The sequence below is a fragment of the Epinephelus fuscoguttatus genome, linkage group LG15 (assembly GCF_011397635.1).
Source record: "Epinephelus fuscoguttatus linkage group LG15, E.fuscoguttatus.final_Chr_v1".
Classification (NCBI taxonomy): domain Eukaryota; kingdom Metazoa; phylum Chordata; class Actinopteri; order Perciformes; family Serranidae; genus Epinephelus; species Epinephelus fuscoguttatus.
Window position 1 is genome coordinate 34813028 of NC_064766.1, and position 11623 is coordinate 34824650.

An 11623-nucleotide genomic window follows, 5' to 3' on the forward strand; every position below is an offset into this window, starting at 1 on the left:
ACTAACAGTCATTCACAAGCACGTGCACTCTAACTCACTGTTGTCAGACACTCATGCCTGATTATGAAATGATATAAACTGTAATTTCATTATCAAATAAAATTACTAATCATTACAGCTAATATCCAACACAACAAGGTCTGCATTTGAGTTTCTCATTCTCTGACCCCTGTTTTACTCAACAGACTTCATGTGAATATTTTTATATTCTACTTTTAAGGACACAGGTGGACACAAATTAAACATTTTAAACCTGTTAAATTATTTTAAATTAAAATGCATATTAAATGGAAACCCTTGCTGTTGTGGGCCACTGAAGCCCTGTGAGATTTTGTTACATTAATAAACTTGTCTTGACTTAACAACCACATCTAAATTTATCAGTCTTCCATCTCTAACAACTCTGACTGGGCTCTCAGCATTAAGGCTGAGAAACACTGCTGTGCATTAGAATAAATAATATAGCCAGCGGGACGTTTCTGGCAGCATTTCCTGCAATGAACTGTCGGTATTCCACAGATAAGCAGTGAAATATGTGAGGGCCTAGCAGAGCTTACCGTGTTCAGACACATTATCAAAGCATGGTTACATCATCTCTGCACATCACTGTGGATCTCGCATGCCCGTCATAATTTACTAAGCTCTGTGCATTTGATTCGGAGCATGTGATTAACGCGGGACGTATCACCACCACAATCTCCGACAACCCCTGACCCACAGCAGATTGCCTGAATAATGAATTCTCAGCTGCTGCATGAGTTCACACAAGTGCAATAATCATTTGATGCTACAGTCTAGACTTGAAGAAAGAAATATAACCAGAGGAGTCACAGAAAGACAAAACACAGATGAGACTGTGCATATCATATCACACATGACACCTTTTCTTGGTTCCCTGTCCTTTATTGGTGTTTTCTATAATATCAGGACCACATGAGCCATTTAGAAAAAGTCTTTGAGTGTGTTTAAAGTTTAGAAACACTACAACTCCATTTGAAGTATTTATCTTTGAGTGTATGACAATCTGAAATCACTAAAATCATATATCGGAGCAACTACATTCCCGAACAAGAACAAAATGTTGAAACCAAACACCTCTCTGACGGAACAGGAAGTTTGCCGGAGGTTGTGCTGCTTCAAGAAACTCAGTGTTACAGTAAAACCCTCCATGTAACCAAAATAAAACATTCAATGTGTGATTTTGTAGTTTTAATTACAAGATACTAATGATTACATACTAATTTCATGAGTGATTCAATCATAACTACCAGATTATAGTTTGCTATTTAGGAAATTGGTGACATCTTTGGAAGACATCTACTGTTTTTCTACACTGCATGATGGTGTTTGTGGATCAACTGAGCAGCAAATCAACTGAAAATGTGCCTGCAACAATTCTGATAATTGTTTTAAAGCAAATAATGCCAAAAAATCACTAATTCTAGTTTCACAATTGAAAATGTTTGCTGCTTTCTTTAGTCGTCTGTGATAGTGAACTGTATGTGTTTGGGTTTTAGACTGTTGGATGATTGTTTTCTGACATTTTATTGACCAAACGATTACAGAATAATTTGCAGATGAATCAGCAATGAAAATAATGAAATCCTACATTTATTTATTCAGCGTACATCATGTCCTGAATGATCTCATCTGTGGGTAAAACTAAAAAGAGAATATAAAGACATTTTGGATGTAAACTAGGATTATTCTCATTCTCACCACTATACATTGCCATCTTTATTTATCGACAGATTGGAGCCGCTTTGGAGATGAGTGAGGAAACCGTGATGTGAGGGCCAACTTTGTCACCTGTGCTGAGTGTCTTGTCTTTATGCTTGTGCTGTTTTCAGGATGTTGTGATGCAGCCCATAAACGAGAGTCCATCAGCGTGTGCATTACCCACCCTGGTTCAAAATGCCTATCGCATGGGCGGCCCTGTCAGCAGCCTCACCTACAGCCTTCCCCTACAGGTCCTGCAGCCCAGGTGAGTCCCGTCGTACCCCGCTGGACTGCCATTTCACAACTCATGCAAGCACACACATGAAATGTTCAGTGGAGGTTTTCCAAATGAGAAGCGTGCTTGAGAACAGTTGCTGCAGTTCTGTCAGAGCCAACACACACAAACACTGAAGACTGTTCTTTCTTCACCCTCCCCAGGCCTCACTTTTCTCTGGATGTGAGGACTCGAGCTCCTGAGGGCCTGCTGTTCTTTGCTGCTACCAGAGGAGGGCGCTCTCATCTCGCCTTGTACATATCCAAAGGCAGGATCAGACTGTCTGTAGGCAAACAGAAGGAGATCTTCAACAGGGAGAAGTACAATGATGGGAAGTGGCACACGGTCAGTGGACTCATATCATACCTATACTTCAAGATGTATCCAAACTTACGTACAATTTCAAACATCACTTAATCCACATTACAGAGCAAAGCTTTATCAGTCTGTACGTGTGTGGTGAATCCTGCAGGTCATATTCAGTTTGGAGAGGAAGAAATTTCGATTGGTTGTGGATGGGATCAGAGCCCAGGATGGTCAGCTGACAAATGCCGAGTTGACGTCCATGCAGCAGTTTGTGTCACCTGTGTACCTGGGCAGCACCCCAGAGTCCCTTCACAAAGAGCTGAAGGTAAAAGAAACCCCACACACTGACACAATTCATTCACAAATGTCATTATATGCTGTTATATATACCAGTGGTCCCCAACTGGTCCAGATTTCTCTTTAGTCATTAGCTCAAGGGCCACACAGTTCAATAAATCCAGCGCCATACTTGTGTTTGGCCATATCATCAAGCTAGTTTGCTGTCTCTGTTAAGAATCTGTCCATTATACACTCACTCTGCAGCTCATCACAATAAAAACTCTGTGCCAGAAATTCTTTATACTTAAGAATAAAGTTTGTTTGTGAGTCACTTGCGGTCCATTTAGAATGGACCCGCGACCCACTTTTGGAGCACGAGCCAGCAGTTGGGAACCACCGATACACACTGTTTCTTCTTTATTCATTTTTTTTTTAAATATATACTTTCAGTTGAAGGCCCTTCCAAAGCAGAGCATCTCCGGCTGTATCCGCAATTTTAAAATGAACGGAGCACCGATGTTAAATCCAACCTCAAACCACGGTGCTGGCCCCTGCTTCGAGGGACAGACACAGAGAGGGGCCTATTTCTCAGGGAATGGAGCACATGTCATGATCAGTGAGTACACACCTCTGATAACAATCATATAACACTGCAGATGTATTTCTAGCACAATAATGAACTCTATCAGACTTCTGAACAAGTCAGTGACACAAAACGCTAATAAATAAAGACATTTCCAAAAGTGCCAGTGTCATTGGACATAAGTTTGGTTTCCCTTATTTTGTTTTTCCTAAAGAAAAGAGAAGAGGGATGTAAGTGATCTTTTTAAGGGTTATTGATTATTATTTGAGTAAAAATCTGAATTTCTCACAGAAATAGTCCACAGATTATACAAAAATATGGAAAGCTATATTATTTTACAGGTCTAGTGGATTCTTAATCTTAAACTTCCTAGTTAATATCCTGACCAGGACTGTGTCTTTATATCTGATAATTATATCTAATACTAATGTATTAGATAGACTGTGCAATTATTCAGCTGTGCACTTTTTTCTCATTATATGACTGTATCATGTACATAACTGTACATATGTCATGTGTTTACTCTTATTTTATTCTTGTTTTATTCTATTGATGTATATATTGTAGTTAATTTTCACACTTACAGCTTCAGCACATTGACAATATATATTTTATTTTTGACATTTTTAATATCTTAAGTACTGGTATAATGTTTTTATTTTTATTTTTGATTTACTTTTTTTCTTTCTTTTTTTTTATTTAATTTTGTTTTATTTAATTTTATTTTATTGCTTTATGCTGACGTACTTCTATTTCATACTCTTATTCTTACTTCGTATAATTCCCTATTCTTTATATCGGAGCGACTGTAACAAATCAAAGTGCCCCTTCGAGGATCAATTAAGTATTTCTGATTCGGATTCTGATATTTATTTAACTGAATGTGGATAAAATACCCCAAAAAATAGAGTTACATAAAAAGGGGGGGTTATATAGGCAGAAATTTCCTTCCAGAGTCCAAGTAATGTATTTTTCGAATATTAACTGTATTTATTTGTTACTTTTCCTGTGTGCTAGTTATATACAAGAAAAAATAAAGAAATATTTCATATTTCATCATGTTTCACTTACCTGCTGTGCACTGAGTGAAACACTCTCCACGTCACACACTAGATATTAACTGGAATTGATTAATTAAAGAACCCCGTCTCCCTGTTCTCTATAATTAGATCCAAATTAGATAGTCCTTTCTAACACACTTCTCAGGAAATTAGTTACATGTCAGTTACTTCAAAGAAACCACGAGACCCGTAAGAGTCTCCATGATATGCTCATTTCACAGCTGTGTCCTCATTATTTTAATACTTAGAGTGTAAATTATGATGTCTATAATAATGTCAGTGTTGACAGGCGTGATGATATCTGGTTTCTGTGTTTCAGATGACTCCTTTGTCGTGGGCTCCAGCTTTGAACTGCTGTTTAATATTCGTCCGCGGAGTCTGAACGGACTCCTGCTACATGTCGGTGATTCCAGCAGGAACCAGTATCTCACTGTCTACATGCTCAGAGGAGAGGTGAGGCTGGACTGTGATGATGCTGCATCAGCTGCTTTTACATGGCTCCTAACCCAAGTTGAACTGAGTCTCGATTGTGTGTCATGTTTTGCATGCTTAAACATCACAGAACAGATCCTACCTTTAAGCCTAGGCTGAAAATTGTATCAACCTAAAGTGTGTTTCCTGTACATGTGATTAAAAGCACTTTCTTTGCTTTCATCTCCAGGTAGTGGCACAAGCCGACAATGGCAAAGGAAAATTCATGGTGTCGGTGAAGCCAAAAGCTTCTTTATGTGATGGGATGTTTCATAAAATTTCAGGTACATTTCACTTCATGAAAGACAAATTAAAACTGCTTTTAGAACCTATTTGGACTCTGCTATAAATTGTGTTCTGCATTAACACTGTCCTTGTGTCTTCTAGTGATCAAGAGGAAAAATGTTGTGCAGCTGCACGTGGACACAGTGGACAATTACAAGATTGGACCACCATCTTCCACCACAACTTTGACCAAAAACTCCTTGTATGTGGGCGGCATTCCTGGTGAGTATTAACCTGTTAATCTGAGAGCTAATATACTTAGTGTCATTTTAGTTAATGGAACAATTCATCCCAAAATCAAAAACACATATTTTTCCACCCACCTGTAGTGCTGTTTATCAGTCTAAATTGTTTTGTGTGAGTTGCTGAGTGTTGAAAATATCAACTGCAGAGATGTCTGGCTCCTCTCAAATGTAATGGAACTAGATGGCACTCCGCTTGTGGTGCTCAAAGTGCCAAAACATACATTTGAAAATTCAACAGCAGCGTCTCTTTCCATAAATCATGACCTGGTTACTCAAGATAATCCACAGACCTTGTTGTGAGCAGTTTCATGTAGGAACTATTTTTCTGTCTACTGAACTACACCCACCAACCGTATCACTGTGCAGAAGGAGGCGTGCATCTACTCACAGATGAGAGGCTCATGCTTGTGACAGCACGAGATGTAAACATTATGGAGTCCTCTTTCACATGGCTGAGTGAGCTAATGCCCCTTTTCGATAGTCATGGGCTGGCTTGGCTTGGCTTGGCTTGCTATGGGCCGTCAGCCTAGCACAGCAGGGATTTATATTTCCATTACAACAGGGCTACCTTCTTGAAGGTGTGTCTTTGGTCCCGTTTATACCACAACGGTTTCAACTGAAAACGGTAAACTTTAGTTGCGTTTTGGCCGATCATTTTGAAAACGGGTTCCAGAGTGCAATTTTTTGGAAACAGCACCGTCTCTGTTGTCACGTAAACTTGCAATATGCAGTTCCTCTGAAAATGGAGACTTTTCCCACTTGCACATTACGCTTCCAGTCACTAGGCATGCGCGAGAAAGTCGACCATCACAACAACAATGGCGTACTCCCGAACTCTGCTTGTGCTGCTCATTCTATTGAGTTTATCAATGCTTCCCCATCAAAGTGTAGATTTAGTGTAGCAGCTCCACCTCGTCGACCGTCCAGACAAAGGTTCGTGCAGTTGCCATTTTTTTTGTTTAAACATCGCCGCTCTGTAGAAGGCAGGGTATGTGTCCAGGCGCGTGTTGTTTCATTGCAAAGTCACACCGCCAACTACTGGCCTGGCATGTATACTACAGTGTTTTTGGTCATTTTTGTGGATCAGTGTGCACAGCGATTGTTATCAAAACGTTGTCATCTGAGAAACGATTCTGTTTTCAGTGGATTGTTTTCGTGTAAACATGGCCTTAAACTGATGATGGCTTGTCTTGAGTGATGACATTTAGCTGTTATTTTTGCTGCATGTGTTTTTCCACAGCAGGGCAGGAAAAAAAGTTTACTTGTTGGAGGTGAGCTGTTTGCAGAGGTGCAGTAAGAGCCTGCTGTCTGCAGCTCTTCATCAACATCTCACTGTGACTCTTCCTTCCTGCCGTATTGTTAGACTTGCCTTTCTTGGAGAGAAGCTGCATTTAATATCCTATAGATTCCTCTCAAAGAGCCACATTATTTTGTCATGTATAAGCTTTTATTGTGAAGCAGCAAAATAAGGAAATGTTGCGTTTTTGAGCAGCAACTTCACACAACTTCTTACATGGTGGATAGTGAACATGAGACAGTAAAATAAATCAGATATCTAAAGTAAAAACAGGAGAAAAACTGAACTCCAAACCAGAGATTCAGTCAGAAGCTGCAAAAGTACTGAAAGCTGAACACAGCGACTTTTAAAAACACCTTTCTCTCTGGTCTCCTGCAGACAGAGGAGAGTGGAGTCATGCAACAGACACTTGTTTGAGGGGTAGAAGGGGGGTCGTCAAGGGTTGGCTGCGGTTGGTGAGGCGTCACCGCTATAGGGCGGGAGGCCTGGCTTTTAGGGGAAGGTCCATCTCTGGCGTGACAACGGAAACACATGGCTTTACTCGACGTGGCCAAGAGTGACAATGGGAAAAGGGTCTAACATTAGCTAGCTCAGTGATGCTAGGTGAGCTAGTAGTAGATGCATGCTTGCTTCTGCGTGTCGATACGGTTGGTGGGTGTAGTTCGCTGGAAACAAAATAGTTGCGACATGAAAGTGCTCACAACAAGGTCTGAGGATTATCTTGCGTAACTGGTTCCTGATTTTTGGAAAGAGACATTGCTGAGGAGTTGATCTAATGTATTACTTTTGCGCTTTGAGCATCACAAGCTGAGTGCCTTCTAGTTCCATCATACCGAAGAGAAGTCAAACATCTCTACGGTGTCCACTCTGAACTGTCCCTTTAACTTCTTCCACACACATCTCATGTTCACCACATCTGCCTTCCTCCTGCAGAGATGTTGAGGCATCAGACGTTCCCTGTCACATCGTCCTTTGTGGGATGCATCCAGGACATGAGGATCAACAGCGACCCTGTCTCTTTGGAAAGGCTGTCCGGTGCATTCGGTCCGGTCAACGTCAAAGAGTGTCCAGGCTGAACGTCTCACTGCGTCATCATGAAACAAACCTTGGGACCACGTCCGCTGCCACCCATGTGCAATCTGTTGCCAAGACAGAGAATGTGTTAGTGTGTAAAAATGTATATATCATGAGGAGTGTGTTTCAGTGTGAGCGAGTGTGTGTGAGTGTGTGTGTGTGGGAAGGTCTGTGTGTAAAATAGAGATATGAACAGCAGCTTACAGGTTCATAATATTTGCTGCTTGGTTAAACATTTCTGTATTTATTATGTGATAAAATCGTGCATACCAGCTCACATGCTCTAACAGTTGTTTTACAGTCTGACGTGTCGCTCCATTTATTTTCTGTCGACAATCAAATGCTACTGAATATGCTTGTGATCAGTCGGGCTGCAGTAGGAGCATCCCAGCACTTTACGAAAACAAATGATGCCTTTTGTGATGGTGCTTTTATGATGATCTTTATTTTTTTGTTTGTTTGTTGGAAAGTTTATACCAGAATAATTACGTTTACACCCACGGTGCTCAGTTTAGTGACATTTCAGGGGCTGCCTCGCTGTTTTATATTCATATCCACATGCCAGCATGGCTTAATAGACACTGAGTCTTCACACAGGCCATGAAATCATTTTGTTCCTACACTGTATTACTGTTGCTCTGAATTCATTTTCCATTTTGCATTCCTTTTTTCATGCATGAGGGCTTTCTGTGTGGCTGTCACACAAGAAAACAGCATGAACTGAAGTTTGTGGATCATCGAGGCGCAGTTAGCTTCTAATAAGTCTCACAAGTCATGTTTGGGACCATGTAGCCCATATTATAAAGTGATATAACAAAAAACAACATGTATCTGATGTGTTTAAAACTCCCCTGCAAATGTTTACTTACCTGCTTTGTACATAATGTGATATGAGAAACAATATGCATGATGATTGGACATGATGGTTTGTACATGCATTCCTGTCTTGTGACCACTGATTTGTAAGCCATTTTGTAATTAATGTTGTTTATAAATACTCCTCAGTGCCATAATGAGGTCTTGACTCAGTTATATGTACTAAAACATGCATCTTTTTTTTTCAGACAAGCGGGATTAATATTGAATCATACTCAGCAACATGTGGATACTTGTAATTGTACGATCAGATAAATATAATTTGGTCTCATGTGTTGGAATACAGTACATAATGTTGATTTATCTCCATGTGCCTACATTTTGGGAGTGGTTCAGCTTGAACTGAGATAAGGCGGTGTTCAGTAATTACACCTCCGAGCAGGTTTTTCCTCTTTGTTAACACATCCTTTAAGGTCCTCCGAGAATAATAATGTTCCTATAATTTGACTAAGAGCAGGGCAGTTGTTATAAGGACACTGGAGTCACACCCTCGGTATTGTTTCTGGGAATATGAGGATTTCAACGACCTGAGGAAACACATACATCCTGCAAGATGACTGTACTCATTTTTAAAGGGTGCTATCTTTAAAATTTGATGACCGTAAAACTTTAGTGACTAGCCCGCGGTATTATTTGCTGAAATCACTCAAATCAACAAGTCTATATTTGGGACAGGCCTATACAGGACTGGGCATTTAATTGAAGTTTTAGGGTATATTTTGCTTAAAAACAGTAGGGGTTATAAAAGGCCAATAATAGTAATAATAATAATAATGAGAAGAAGAAGAAGAAGAATACAAAGGAATTTAGCATTTCTCCACAGGAATTATTCTCTTGTGTGGAGAAGGCTTTGACACAGTATTTACACCATCATCATGATATCATTTAATTTACAAAAAATATATTTGACCTTTTTTTTCTTTAACTTATTCCATGTGGATTCCTCACATCAGTATTTCTAATATTACACCAGCAGCTCTGACAGGGAGAGACATCCTGGACCACAGCTGCCTCTCAGACCTGCTCTTTACATCTTTGGCTGCATCTCAATCACAAACCACCACGCCCACTCTGATGCTGCCTTCAGGGCCTTTGTGAAGTCACGAGTAAAAGCTGCAGAGTCGTGCAAACAGGTGCTGCACCAAATGATGTGACTCACCAGCTTCTGTGACCAGAGGTATTTTAGCTATGTGCCAGAGCAAATGTTTTCGTACAGCTTTGTCACATACAGAGGAGGAAGAAGTACTCACATCTTTTACTGAAGTAAATGTCGCAGTACTGTAATTTAGAAATATTCTGTTACAAGTAAAAGTCATGCATGTAGTTTTTTCCTTTTCAAAACCTACTTATAATACCAAAAGTAAAACTACTCATGATGCAGAATTGCCTATTTCAGAATTATATTATTGTACGAATATTTGTCCTTGAGCCTCTCTGAGTGACGAGGGGAAATGCATGACCCTCCTTCCTCTATAAATAACCGTATTTAACAGTTTAAGGTTGACAAACAGTGTGATTTTGGTGATTTTTAAAGAAAACGTGCTTTTCAAATCCACTTGTGAGTTTTGGGGTTCTGAAGGTTTTTAAATTGCATACAAAATATAGCAATTTAAGATTGAATGTCCCTCTCTTAAACCAAACGTAACTCCCTCCTGGTGCTTAAAAACAATATTTGAAGAGCCTCTTGCAACAGCCATTTTGCATCACCCCCTCTCCTCTCTTAAGTAATGGACAGTCCCTTATTAGGAATAGTACAGTATGGATGACAAATGAAGCCTATGTATTTTACTGCAGATTTTATTGCCAAAATGACACCATTGATCTCAGCCAGAAACTGTAGAAACAGAAATTATCCTTGGATTTTCAACTTTCCAACAGTCTTTGGACACATCATGTACAACTCTTTCAAAATAAATAAATAAATAAATAAATAAATAAATAAATAAAAATAAAAGAAATGAAATTAAAATAAATTAAAATAGTGATTTTTCATCAAAATCACTTTATTCTATGTCTCACTGTAAAAGTGTTTGCACTAACTAACCAGCAAGCACGACAACAGTAAAAAAAAAAAACAAAAAACAAAAAACAAAAAACGAGGCTTTTTTTCAACTCCAGGAGTTCGTCTTCAACTTTTGACTTTTAACTTTAAAACATCAGAAGGAGAAATGACTTCACATGCACCCACACAGAAATATTTGTAAGCTGTTTTCAGGACCCTAATGATGTCTAGTTAAGAATATTTCTTGTTGCTAAGGTCAACTCATGGCCCACGGGGTTCATTTGGCGGCCATCTTGAATTGATGTCCACACTAATTGCCAAAAACTGTTTTCACGACTCCTGAACCAGACAACAGACAAAGACAAATGATCCCACTTATTCATATAATTTAGACACCAGGGATCAAATGGAAAGATCATCAACATGCTACAACCACTCTTTATTGGTAAAAAACAACAAAGCTTAGTTTTCACCTTAGTTTCCTGTGATAGCCAGATGTAGCTACTTTATTATTTTACATCAGTCTCAAGGTACTCCAGATAATGCCGGCTGCAGATGTACTCCACAGGTGAGCAGATAAACTGTTGTCTGGGAAGCTTGACGGCTTCCGCGTGAACATCAATTCAAGATGGCTGCCAAATGAACATTATATGGAGTAACTTGAGACTGACGTAAAGTAATAAAGTGGCTTGGCTATTGCAGAAAACAAAGGTGAGACAAAATAGCATAAGTTATATTGTTATGAGCCTAAAATGTGTCATTTGCCTGTTTTTTGCTTTACCATAAAGAGTGGCTGTAGCATGTCGACAACCTTTCCATTTGATTCCTGGTGTCCAAATTATATGAACAAGTGGGTTAATTTGTCTGTTGTCTGGTTCAGGAGTTGTGAAAACATTTTTTGAATTAGTGTGGACATCAATTCAAGATGGCTGCCAAATGAGTTGACCTTGGCAACAAGAAATATTTTGACTAGACGCCATTAGGGTCCATTAGCTATTTCTCCTGCTAGACTAACTAATTTATTGTCAATGGAGGGAGGGTCGTGCATTTTCCGCCAGTCGCTCAGGGAGGGTCAAGGAAAAATATATAGTAAAAAATGAAATGACACCCCAGCCATACCCTCCTCCAAGGGTGCAGATCTGATGAAGTTT

At 39.4% G+C, this 11623-nt stretch overlaps 1 protein-coding gene across 2 annotated transcripts in view; it reads left to right on the plus strand.

The window, feature by feature from the left end:
* Nucleotides 1-8607, plus strand: part of LOC125901613 (laminin subunit alpha-3-like) — an 85503-nt gene extending 76896 nt beyond the window's left edge. For both annotated transcript variants that reach the window (XM_049597345.1, XM_049597346.1), the window contains 8 exons: nucleotides 1851-1984; nucleotides 2158-2338; nucleotides 2466-2624; nucleotides 3029-3194; nucleotides 4542-4675; nucleotides 4884-4977; nucleotides 5081-5200; nucleotides 7454-8607. In XM_049597345.1, the coding sequence (XP_049453302.1) occupies nucleotides 1851-1984; nucleotides 2158-2338; nucleotides 2466-2624; nucleotides 3029-3194; nucleotides 4542-4675; nucleotides 4884-4977; nucleotides 5081-5200; nucleotides 7454-7596 (1131 nt within the window). In that variant the 3' untranslated portion in view covers nucleotides 7597-8607. The remainder of the gene's footprint in view (nucleotides 1-1850; nucleotides 1985-2157; nucleotides 2339-2465; nucleotides 2625-3028; nucleotides 3195-4541; nucleotides 4676-4883; nucleotides 4978-5080; nucleotides 5201-7453) is intronic.
* Nucleotides 8608-11623: the final 3016 nt, after the last annotated feature.